We start from the raw sequence: 12,140 nt of genomic DNA on the forward strand, positions 1-12,140 counted from the left end.
CTCCGCGCGGGGCCGGCGCGCTCCGGCCGGGCGGGGCGGGGCGGGGCCCGGCGCGAGCCGCTGACTCACCGGCGACGGGCACCGGTCCCGCCAACCGGGAGGGGCCGCTGCGGCCGCGCCGGCGCGGATTGGCCGCGGGTTGGGCGCGGCGGGCGGGCGGGGGCGGCGCCGGCGGTGGCGGGACGGTTCGGACCGCGGGACGTTGCCGCGCTCCGCCGCCGCGGCCGTTGGGAGCGCGCGGCCCCGCGCGGCGCGGGCGTGGCGGGATTAGCGCTGCTCCTCGCTAAATCCTGCGCCGCGGGCAGGCCGCGGCTTTAGCGCTGCGCCCCGCTCCTCCCCCCGAGCGCCCTGCCTGCCCGAGCCCAGCTAAGCCGCGCTAATCGCCGGCGCCCAGCTCGGCCGGGGCCGCTGGGCCCGATCGTGGGCAGCGCTCCCCCCTGCCCATCGCCCTTCGTCGCCCGTGCGCGGCCATGGAGCCGCCGCGGCCGCGCTACTGCGCCCCGTCCTCGCCGCCGGGTCGCGGCGGGCGGGAGAACAAGGGGCTCCGTCGGAAGGGCCCGCCGGGAACCGGCAGCGCCGGGGGCCCCGAGGAGGCGGCGGACAGCAGGAAGCCTAAATTCGTAAGTACGAGCCGGTCCCGCGGCGGGGGTGCCCGAGGACCGGGGCCTCGCTGGCCCGTGCCGAGGGGGCCCGGCCGTGCGGTGACACCCCCGCTTGCCCCTCGCCGGCCCCGGCCTGGGCCCCGAGATCGGGACACTGAGTGGCAATGCTGGGCGCCGGCCAGCGCAGCCGGGCTTCGAAGGCTCATCCCGCCTGGTCCAGCTCGCCTCTTGCTTGTCCGTGAAAGGATACAGCAAGTTTACAGGTCCCTCCCGAGGGCTTCATCACAAAGGTTCATTGCCTTTACTTGCTGCGCGACAGCTGTGGGTGCAAGGGGAATAGAACAGACTTCCACCACTTAAACAGTATTACTTCTAATAGGACTGCAGTGTTTGTTTTGTTGGGTTTTTTTTTGTTCTTGTTTGTTTGGGTTTTTTTAAACTTTAGTTATATAACTCTACAGTGTAAAAATGGTCTTTGAATTTAAAAGACATAATAAGTTCTCTTCCGTAGGCCTTCTTTTATGCTGCACATCAAGAATTTGGCAAAGTCAAGATGGCTTATAACTGTTCACGAGATAATGTGTCTGCAAGATGAGCTCTAACCAAAGTGTACCCAGAAATAACCAGTTTTTGTTTGGACATGATGAAAATTCCAAGCATTAGAGTTGGGACCAATATATATTCTACAGGCCTTGAATCTACAGAATCAGTTGGGTTGGAAAAGACCTCTGGAATCATTGAGTCCAATCTATGACTGAACACCACCATGTCAACTAGACCATGGCACCAAGTGCCATGTTGAGTCTTTCTTTAAACACTTCTGAGGATAGTGACACCGTTACCTCCCTGGGCAGCCCATTCCAATGTCTAATCACCCTTTCTGTGAAGAAATTCCTCACTGTGTCCAGCCTAAATATCCCATGGTGTAGTTTGAGACTGTGTCTTCTTATCTTGTCATTGGTTGCCTGGGAGAAGGGGCTGAACCCATCTGGATACAACCTCCTTTCAGGGAGTATCTGCCACATGCAGAGGAAAAGCACCCCATGCTCATATTTAGGTGATGCATGTTGATCTTTTTTCAGCTGTCCCTGGGCCCACCTTCTCTAAGATGTATCTATTACATAATTACAAAAGAGATACCATAACACTTATATTAGACTCTTGATTCTAAGGTGTATTTATCTAACACTCAGTATTTGAGTGTCTGGCACTTGTGCACAGGTTCAAAAAAGTTAGCCAATAAACGGTATCAAACAGGCTGGCCAGACCTGTTCTGGAAGGTCAGAACTTGCTCTTGGAATATTCCTGTTTGCTGCAATCTTTTTGTATTGTGGCTGCAGAGACTGCTGTTTGAGCCATGTCTCTGTGCATTTTCTTGCATTTTAGAAGAGGCATATATGAAACTGACCAAGAGCTATTTGCTTGCCTTTATAAGTGGCTGTGTATCCACTGGGGACACGTGCGTTTTGGTCATGCAGGTGACATGGCGGGACACATGTAAGGCCCCTCACTTGATGAGGCTTTCAAAAGGGCTCATGGTTGTTCCTGTATTCTGAGTTAGATGTACAGGAGAAATAGCGACAAGATCTTCTCAAGAGATCAAACCAACAAAAAAGACTACTGGCAACCTCAGAAAATCAAAGATCTTTGGCAAAAGGTTTAGTGCAACATTCAATCAACATAAAATACATCTCAAAGCATTAACTTAGCCCATTTGACTTGGCAAACTTCAAGGCTGTTTGATTTTAAAGAAGAAAAAGGAGAGGAAGACAAAAAAGACATAAAAAAGAACACCTATAGCTACCAGCTGCTGGGTTCCATCACTGCTCAGCTGATAGAAATTCCAAGAGGAGGTAGGGTCAAGACATATGCTTGCCTCGTGTTCAGCTTTAAATACCCCTTGGCCTTCTGGGGCCCTCCCCCCAGGTGGGACTTCTGTTTGTTTGGCCACTCAGGAGCTGGGTTAGGGGCTCCAGAGGCCAGGTGTGCAGCATTGCCTCCACTGTGCCAGGGATTGGCAGTCAGTGTGGGCTGGGATACAGGCCCCAGGAGTGGGGTGTGTGTGCAGAGCAGGGCATCACCTCACCATGGCAAGGCCCAACCAGCCCCTTGCCCCACACACATGTACCCCAACTCAGTTGTATAGGGTATATAACCCTCTTGTAGGTAGGTGTGGATTTTGATATTTTTTTTTTTATTTTGTCTCTTCCTATTTCCCTGCCCAGTTTCTCTTTAAGCAGGGGTATATCAGAATGTTCTTAATTCATGAGAATGTTTTGTCAAACTGCAATTTTCAAAAGCATTTCACCCTAACGATAGTCGTATTTTTCATCTTTAAATAATGTCTTAAAGCAAAGATTTTATCCTTGGATGTTGATAGGGACTGAAGAATTATGGCTTGAACATGGATTGTATTCTAGGTATGCCATTAACTCACTGGCTGACCTCATTGCTCTCTGCAACTGGAAGGAGGCTGTAAGGAGGTGGAGGTCAGTGTCCTCTCCCAAGTAACAGAACAAGAGGAATGGGCCTCAAGTTGCACCAGGGTAGGTTTAGATTGGGTATTAAGTGAACTTTCTTCACTGAAAAGGTGGTCAAGCTCTGCAAGAGGCTGCCCAGAGAAGTGGTTGAGTCACCATCTTGTAAGGTGCTGAAAAGATGTGTAGATGTGGCACTTAAAGACATGGTTTAGTGATGGACTTGGCAGTATTTGGTTTATGGTTGGGACTTGATGATCTTAGAGGTATTTTCCAACTTGACTTCTTTGCATCTCACTCTTTCTGTAATACATCTTCAATGTAATTTTAATAGTTAAATTAGTTTTGTGTCAGAATGTGTAAAGCCTGGCTCTTATGCTTTTGGGCTCTCTGTAATCCAGTCTTAGATTTACTTTATGCCCTTTTCTCTATTTCAGGTACTTAGAGTGCCATAGCTCATTTACCTCAGTTATATTTCTATCTGTGTACATTTGTCAAATTAAAGTAGCTGTTAGATTTATTGACCTCAAGTAATACAGATTATGTGAGTGTAATATTTCTCAGTGTTCAAGGCTTGAAAATAAGTTCCAGGTCGGACCCTTCCAGTCAATGCAGCATATTGATCTGTCATAGTAGATATGCTAATCTGAAAAATAATTTGATTCCCTGACAAACCTTGAGGTGAAATTGGATTGCTCATTGACAAAGGTGACATCATTAACATACACCTCCTCCTTTTTCTCCCTTCTAAAGAAAATTCCTTTTTTAACTGAGGAAAATACTGTTTTTAAAAACCCACTGCATATGAGGTGTGGAGCGGGGAGAAGGAGGCATTGGAATCAGCCACTATAACTGTTTAGCCCTGCCAAATGAGGCCTTCAAGGACTCTTTTTGAATAAACTAGCTTTTCAGAAGAAGTGAATGAGTTTTAAGCCTCAGTTGTCTCAGTTCTTTTGCAGAATCATTTTAAATACTTTTTTTGAAGGAGTGATGTTTCATTTTGAAGCACATACCAGCATGATTTTGTTCAACAGGCCCAAGTTTTTAGAAGAGTGGGACTTTTAAAAGGGTAAAAGAATTTCTGTGGTACTGTGGTACTTCAGCTTATTGACTGTTATCTGTATATACACTGACTTAGCAAGAAACTTCTGAAATCTGAAAGGGCAGGGTGGGGTAAAAAGAAATTTTTTGCCACTTCCTCTCCTTGATTCCCCCCCTCACTTTAGAAATGTTTGGAAATCATTGCAGTGAGTGCTATATTATGTGACTTCCAACTGCACTTTACAGATACTCCGTATTGTAGACACTGGTCTTCAAAAGATCAACTTCAATTTCTAGATCAAATAAGAGGTGTTTCTATTAATTTCAGTTTACCATTGACCTGACTTCAGTGACTTTCAGGGTATGTTCTTGATTAAGTTCTCTATGAAATTTATGAGTCAAGAAGGGTTTGTTTACACCAATCTGTTAAAAATAGACAAATTAACAGTTGCATTTAACAGTGTCTATAAATCAAAGAAAGATGTAGTTAAGAAGAAAAACACTTCCATTTCTCTGGCATAGAGTAGAAAGGTAAGACCAATCTGTGTCAATATCTTTAATTACAAAGTGACTGAATTATTGCTGCAGTTATGCTGCAGTGTAAGACCTTGAATCTAAACTAGTCTTTTAAAGAAATGATTGCTGAACAGATGTTACTTAAAACACTTTATTGCGGCTTTGTAAAATTGTAAATTCTTCATGCTGTTATTTTTGTTGGCATGAATTAACACTGTGGGTTATGATACTAAATTTTAGTGTTGTGTTCTAGCACTTTGTTATATGATCTTACCTGTAAGCACCAATTTTGAGTTTAACTCATCAATGCCTAAAGAATATCACTGTGTAGAACCCGTCATGTTAAGGTGGTTTTGCTCCTGATTGCTTTTCAGTCTGCTTTTCAAGCAGCAGAGACAGAGTGTGCGATAAAGCCATTATCTAAATGCTGAAGTAGTATATTGGAAATTAAAAGCAAGAAATGGTGTAGAGTTTGTAAATTGGATTTTCAGACTGAGCAAAATTACTGAGGGAATATTGTTACAAAGGAGATCCTAAAGTGATAGCATTTTCTGTAATCATCCAATTAACTTTTCTCTGAGTCTACAGGTTTCCTTCAGTCCTTGATTTGGTCTTCTACTTGTGTTTCTGCTGGAGAAAATCCTTTGGGGGAAAAAACAGCTAGTGTTGAATCTGGTTTTGATGATAATATTAATGGCAATGCATTCTTGCTCACTTTTGAATTTATGAAGGTGCAGAGTGGATGATGTAATTATATGAACATCCCTAGTTTTCGTTTGTCTTGTTTCAGTGTTTAGGCGTTAGTTAGCTGGTTCTTCTAAAAGTCATCTTGCTTAAGCCCTCCTTTTTTCCATTTTTTTTCCTCATAGCCACATGCAGACTGGAAGCTCTTTGTAATTTATTAAAGAGACTATACATGTGCATGGTGATTTGGAGGGGGTGTTATATGTGGGTTTGTTTCTTTTTTTTTTGTCTGTAAAAAAGGCAAAATGAATATCCCAAAAGATTGGGAGTGTGGGTTTTTAATTTTTTTTTTTTTTGTAAATTGAAGTACTTCAAGGCGGTGGAGGACATTCATGTTGAAATTGTTGTTTAATTGCCTGACATCTTGTTATGTTGCATGCCTAAAGCCCCTCTAATATTGGCAGGGGTGTATGGCACTATGCTTTTCTGTCTTCTACTTCCATTTATGATCAAAAAATCATATTTTGTTGGTCTTTCTGTCATACTAACAGTGCCCATCTCTGCTAGGCATGATCTGAGTTCAAGTACTAAACAATCTATGTTTAAACTATTTGCTTTCATTCAGAGAAAGTTAGATGAGCAACATAATGAGCATTGTGCTTATGCCATGGTGAAAAGACCACTTGTGGAGAATGTAGATGCTGCCTGTTTTGTTGGAGTGCCAAAATTCTTAGATGATACAGACTACACTCAATATTGTACTAGGCTAGTCTTCATTGGTTCCAGGCCACACTGACCTGTAGTACTGGTGAAAAAAATGCTGAAGACATGGGATCAGAGTCCTATGTGAGATGTCATTACTCTGAATTCTAATCCTGTTTACCTGAATTGCTTGTACCACACCTAGAGAGAATTTTGTCCATAAATGTGCATATGTAAAGATAGGGAAATAGATCTAAAGACACACAAGATCAGACTAGTACTGTTGATCCAATTAAGTGGGATTTGCCATTGCTTTGCTTTGCTTCACTGTCTCTACCTGGACTTGACTGGGTAATTATATAGGCAATCCCTTAAGTTATTACATTCTGTCTAGCAGATGAACTTCAAGTATGTACTGCTGTTTGGATGTGTCATCTTGCATATTGATACATGGGCAAAAAGATAATGTTGCCCCATCACCCTCCCTGCTTCACCCTCTCCTCCCTTCCTTTCTTTTGATGCTGAGGCAAGGAGATAATGCTTGAGCTATGCAAAAAGCTGTAGCTATGTGGAAAGAAGTAGTTACTTTGTAACAGGGTATGTGAATGAATCACTTTTTAGAAATCAGCAAATTTAGCAGAACAAGCTCACTGCAAAAAGCTAACCAGTGGCTGTTTCATCAGACAAGCTTATAGAGCATGCACAGAGACAGGTGAAAAGTTCATACCCGAGGAAGACTTCTCAGCCTTCATCCAAAACCACCATCAGCAAGCTGATGACCACCTTGTGCAGAAATCTCACATGTGCTACAAGGGCTTTTGTAATCATGTAATTAGAAAATATGTTACAATGTAAGGGTTAGGAAAGTATAATGTGCACATCAAGTAGAAAAAGTATAAAAGCTTGTACTGTGCAGAGAATGGAAGAATGAGTCTGGGGTGGAGCTATCCCCCTCATTCCTGGCATTGAGTAAAATACACCTGCTCTATAGGCCTTATGCTTTGGAGTACTGTTTTCTTGCCTAGTTTTCAGGTATCAGTATGACAATAGGATTCTTTACTGTGAATGTATGAAGCCAAATAGTATTTGGCTTCCTTTAGCTGAGTGGTGTGAAAGTTCCATCACACGTGTCTTCATCATTTGTGATCTTTTCAAGAGACACAGTACTCCTGTCTTGGGAGCAGTCATCTTGTTGCTGTGCTTGTGTTGTGAAACTCAGCCCTTGCATCCTCTTGTACCTTTCAGCTTCTGTTTAAGACTCTCACTATCCTTGGAGTTTTGCCAGCTCGTCAAGAACACTGTACCACATGCTGCACATGTATGTATATCTTCTGTCTTATGACACTGGTTATTCAGCAGTATGCCTGAGGGATGTGTCAGATTGCTTGCTTTCTTCAAAAAATATACACCTATGTATTTCTTTCTCATTTGACTTAGCTTTAAGTGAACTGCTTCTACTCAATTGCAAAACAAAATTACCTCTTCCTCCATGTCCTAGACTAAAAACTAAGGTACACTGAGGAGTGCAGTTTTAAAATTTAGTTTATGAAAGTGTTTTTATAGCTGAAAACTAAGCAACGGTATTTCTTCTGCTTTTCTAACTGTAGGTACTACTGATAAATCTTTCCTGAACTGTCCTAATTGACTCTAATCTCTTTGTGCTTTCGTATATCTCTGACTAGAAAACATGTCATAATACTTAAAATATTGATAATTTGTTTTTCAGTGTTGCGTATCTACTTTCTACATGATAGACTAAAGGAATACTTGTACATAGCTCCTATGCTTTCAAATCAAGAATTCTGTTACTGTGGAGTAGTTCACGGAAGGCTCAGAATAGCACAGGAATATTTCCATCCATTGTGAAGCAGTATTCTGTAAAACTACTTAATGTTTTTAGCAGTGACTGAATATTATAGGAATATTACTTAAGTCATATTTATTCACTTGTGGGCCTGTGTTTAAGGCAACCTGTTCACTTGAGCAGAATGTATCTTTTGTGAACTGATATATCTGAGCCTGGAAATAGAAATATGTCCCTGTGGTACTAAAGCACTCTAGCCTCTATCTGGCATTTACCTGACTCCTAATCTAGTTAGTTTTCCCCTTACTAGAAATTTGTTTCGTTTGGCCTGTCAAGAATAAAAATATGTTCTTGTTCTTGAGTCACAGCAGTCCTCTATCTGCAATGCCATTAAAAGATCCAGTGTGGTAAGTTTCTTTATTGTGGTTGTTGTTGTTAAGACCACAGGTAATGTTCCACATCTCTATCCTTGAATGCTGTAGAAAATCAGTGAAGCTGTCAACTGATTTTATTTTTGTCCTTCAGAAGAGAAGGACTTGGTGAGGGAGAGGAGAAAAAGAGAACCCCAGTTCTATTTTAACTAACTCCTCTGACTGAGAAGCATTATAACATAAAATTTACTAAGTAAGTGTTTAGAGATGTCTTACAGCAAGTCATTCAGCCTTTTGAGTGCTGAAAGGACGTAACATTAGGTTGTAGTTTGCATGGAATTTCTTCTCCTTTATAAAGTCTCTATATCACCAGTGTTGATATTTGGTTCTGGTTAGGTAGATTCTTACTTAAGAACCTGCTTTTAGCATTTGCCTTCAAACTAGACTCCACAACTTTTTATGAAAGGAATGCTGATATTTTTTAGACTTCCATACTCTAGGTATCCAGTACGATGAAGACTTTGAGAGAAGGCTCATATCTGTATGTTGAGTTTGTTATACCATTATGGTATCCTTAATTGGTTGTGTGGTAGTCTTTTTTCACTAATTAGTCAGATGACTTGGGTCAGTGAGGTGTTCTGATATAGAAAATGATATAGAAACTTTTCATTTGTTATTATAGTAAATTGCACTGCTGAATTTCATGACTTAAAATAAAAATACTAGCTTGAACTATCTCATTAACTTCTGTCTTTTTCAAAGAACATAACCTGAATATGAAATTGCCTGGTTACCTGCATGATGATGGTGTCTTGTATGAAGCAATTACAAAACATCCAACATATGTTCTTAGGTGGAAATGAACCTGATGTTCTTGCTTTCCTGCATTTTTTTAGTGGAGTGTGCGTGCGTTTGACATGAATCTTGAATTTCTACTCAAAGCATAGAATGCATGTTGTTTCCATTCTGAGCAGATTATGTAATCTCCCGCCATGTTAGGGGAGCTCCGTGATGGTATTGGTGCATTGCTAAAGGCTTAATGGTTTAAGTCATCTGTATGAAAAAGGAATACATTTTCTCTAGCTAGTTGCAGTGTCAGACCATATGTTAGTGTGTTCTCTTGCAGTTTTGCTCTCTTAAGGACAGAAGTATTATACCAAACCTTTCTGCGGGATTTGTAATTCTTTTGTTTTCCCCCCGCGGTCCTTTGTCCAGACCCTGCGTTCCCTTGTCACTCCCCCTCGTTCCCTTGTCACTCCCCCTCGCCACCGGTCCGGTCCCTGCCCCCCTGCCTCTCCCATCGCTGTCCCCGGTGTTTCCCTGTCCCTGTCCCGTGCCTCCCGTCCCATTGGCCGCGGCTCAGGTTCCCCCCCGCCCCCGGCACAGAGCCGGTCTCGCACGGCAACACCTTTCTAAATGCAAAGTCATGAGCTTTTATAAATTACACCAGTTAAGACTTTTACTGTCTTTGTAGATATTTAGCAGAATGGGAAAAGCAAGTAATAAACCCCAGTTCTACAGCAGTTTGTGGGGCAAAAGTCTGATCGACCCCTGTGGCAGGAGAACACCAGTGAGAAGATTGGGATTACAGATCTTCAGTCTTCTGGCCAGATTGGCATAGTTTTCATTTTCATTTATTACAAATCCTCACTTATTAGAACATGGAATGGAATTGTCATAAAGGTTCAGTAGTAACCTACCTCCTTTTTTAACAATTTTTTTGATAGAGTGTAGTGTGTCACTGAATACTCTTGCACCTCATTTTCTTCTATTTTTAACTTCATAATCATTCATCAGACACTTCTTCCTCAGTTTCTTGACATTATTCAGACTAGAGCAATTGTGTGATAATGTTTGACTTAACACAATTGTTCTTTAATTCTGAGGGATGAGCCAGAGAAGATGTCAGAATTAATTGTCACAATCATAGAACCATTGAAGTTGGAAGCCTCTGAGATCATCATCATTAACTTAGCACCACCACTTTCACTGCCAAACCCAAGTGTTACATCTCTGCATGCCATTAAATGCTTTCAGGGATGTTGATTCTACACTTCCCTGGGTAGCGTGCTCCAATGCCTGGCTACCTTTTCAGTGAGTAAATTTTTCCTAATATCCAAGCTAACCTCCAGTGGTGCAATTTGAAGCCATTTCCTCTTTTCCTATTGTTAACTGGGAGAAGAGACTGATCCTCACCTTGCTATAATCTCCTTTCAGGCTGTAGAGAGTGATAGCCAATTATTGTTGACTTGGTGAAGAGTTTCCAAATCTGGTTAATTAGGATATAGCTGTTGACAGTTGCTGCAGCTGTTGCCAAGCTGTGTACACTAGGGGAGTCTAAGAGAAGGGTAAGAGTCTATCTCACTAAGTATGTGACTTCACATTCTTGACATTTTCCTGCCAAGTCTGTTCTCAATCTCTTCATAAAAATGAAACATGGGATCCCTGTAACACTGACTCATCAGTTGCCAAAGTGCTGTGCTGCTCTTTGGTTTTGTGGAAGAGCTGTACATCCTAGCACTTGCTGTGTTTGTGGAGAGGAAGTGCAGCAAGTGTTGGTTCAGAAACTGCTGTTTTGAGTGATCTAGATCAGATTTTTTTGGATGCTACTATTATTAAATGCTTAGTTCAGTTTCTGCTCACAGGTTCATGTTCTGCTTGCTGCAGAGGCATTATTTGAACTGTTCAACAATGTGAGTAGTTTGAGTGTTGCAGCTTGATGGATAATTTTTAACTTTTGAGGAGCTCTGTGTTCTTCTATGGAGTTTGAAATCTCTGGACTATTTGTTGTTGGTGTCCCTACAGCCATCTTGAGAAGACATATGTGCAGTATCTGAATTTTGAGCGGGTCATATATTTAGCTCTAAAGCATAATTTAGTTATGAAATATAATAAAACACAACTTGTTTCAAGCTGTGCTTAGTTCATAGTCTTTTGATGTTCCATTGGAGGATCAAATGGACGATTTTTTAAATCTGTATAATTTGCTGTGCATTATAAACCAGCAAGGTACAACTTGCCAAGAACTTGGTTTATTTCAAGTGTCAGGATTCAACACTGTTTAACTTGAATGTGATTTTGAATACAAAAACTATAACTGAGCTTTTTTTTTTTTTACTGAACAATTTTGACTTCTGCTTTCCCGTTTGATTTACAGCACTTAAATATCAAGACACTGACAGATGATGTGGTAAGACAACTTAAGTTTTGCTTTGGCTGGGTTAAGCAAATAACCTTACTGCTAATGCAATAGAAATAACCTTACTAATACAAGAAACTATCTTTGAGGATAATTTATTTAATTGGCAAAGTCTCACTGAACTGGTAATTATCTGTAACATGATCAGTATGAGTAGCAAAAATGTATGGATGGCTTTGAAGTATGCTCTAATCACAGCTAAATGAGCCTGACACAGGTAATTGTGCCAATCTACATGCAGTATAGTTAAGATATCTGTGATTGCATGTTTAATATTAAAGTTACTTAGGCTGCATGGCTAGCTTAAAATAACATGTTTAACAAAGTAACATTTAACATTTGCTTGTGAAATTCATTAATGCTTGTTCAAACCACTTTAAGTATATTCAGTGTCATGCTTAATACAGTGTTTCTTGAATTTGATCAGAGATGAGGTTCTGTATCTAACCACAAACCAAATTTTTTTTTGCTCTTGAAGTTACCTGTTTCACTGCCTATACTATTCTTTTGTGGGTAATAATATTTTTTCTTAAAATACATAATTTTATAAAGTCTTTGAATTTGCCTAGGAGGTAATGTGTTGTCATCAACTATAGATCAGCTGTTACGATTTCAGTGCTATACAGAATTCTTACTGAAGTACTTCAGTGTGTAGCTGGGAGCTGAAGTGCAGAGAGATTTATGTCTATCAGTACTAGTTTGACTTAAATAATATGTTTCTATTAAATGGAAATTTCATTAAAT

General features: G+C 41.4%; 1 protein-coding gene across 2 annotated transcripts in view; it reads left to right on the forward strand.

Annotated features, from left to right (window-relative positions):
* The first annotated feature begins 402 nt into the window (after window positions 1-402).
* DIAPH3 (diaphanous related formin 3) overlaps window positions 403-12,140 on the forward strand; it is a 200,363-nt gene continuing 188,625 nt past the window's right edge. For both annotated transcript variants that reach the window (XM_031504802.2, XM_077781371.1), the window contains exons 1-2: window positions 403-620; window positions 11,355-11,387. In XM_031504802.2, the coding sequence (XP_031360662.2) occupies window positions 471-620; window positions 11,355-11,387 (183 nt within the window). In that variant the 5' untranslated portion in view covers window positions 403-470. The remainder of the gene's footprint in view (window positions 621-11,354; window positions 11,388-12,140) is intronic.

The sequence above is a fragment of the Lonchura striata genome, chromosome 2 (assembly GCF_046129695.1).
Source record: "Lonchura striata isolate bLonStr1 chromosome 2, bLonStr1.mat, whole genome shotgun sequence".
Classification (NCBI taxonomy): domain Eukaryota; kingdom Metazoa; phylum Chordata; class Aves; order Passeriformes; family Estrildidae; genus Lonchura; species Lonchura striata.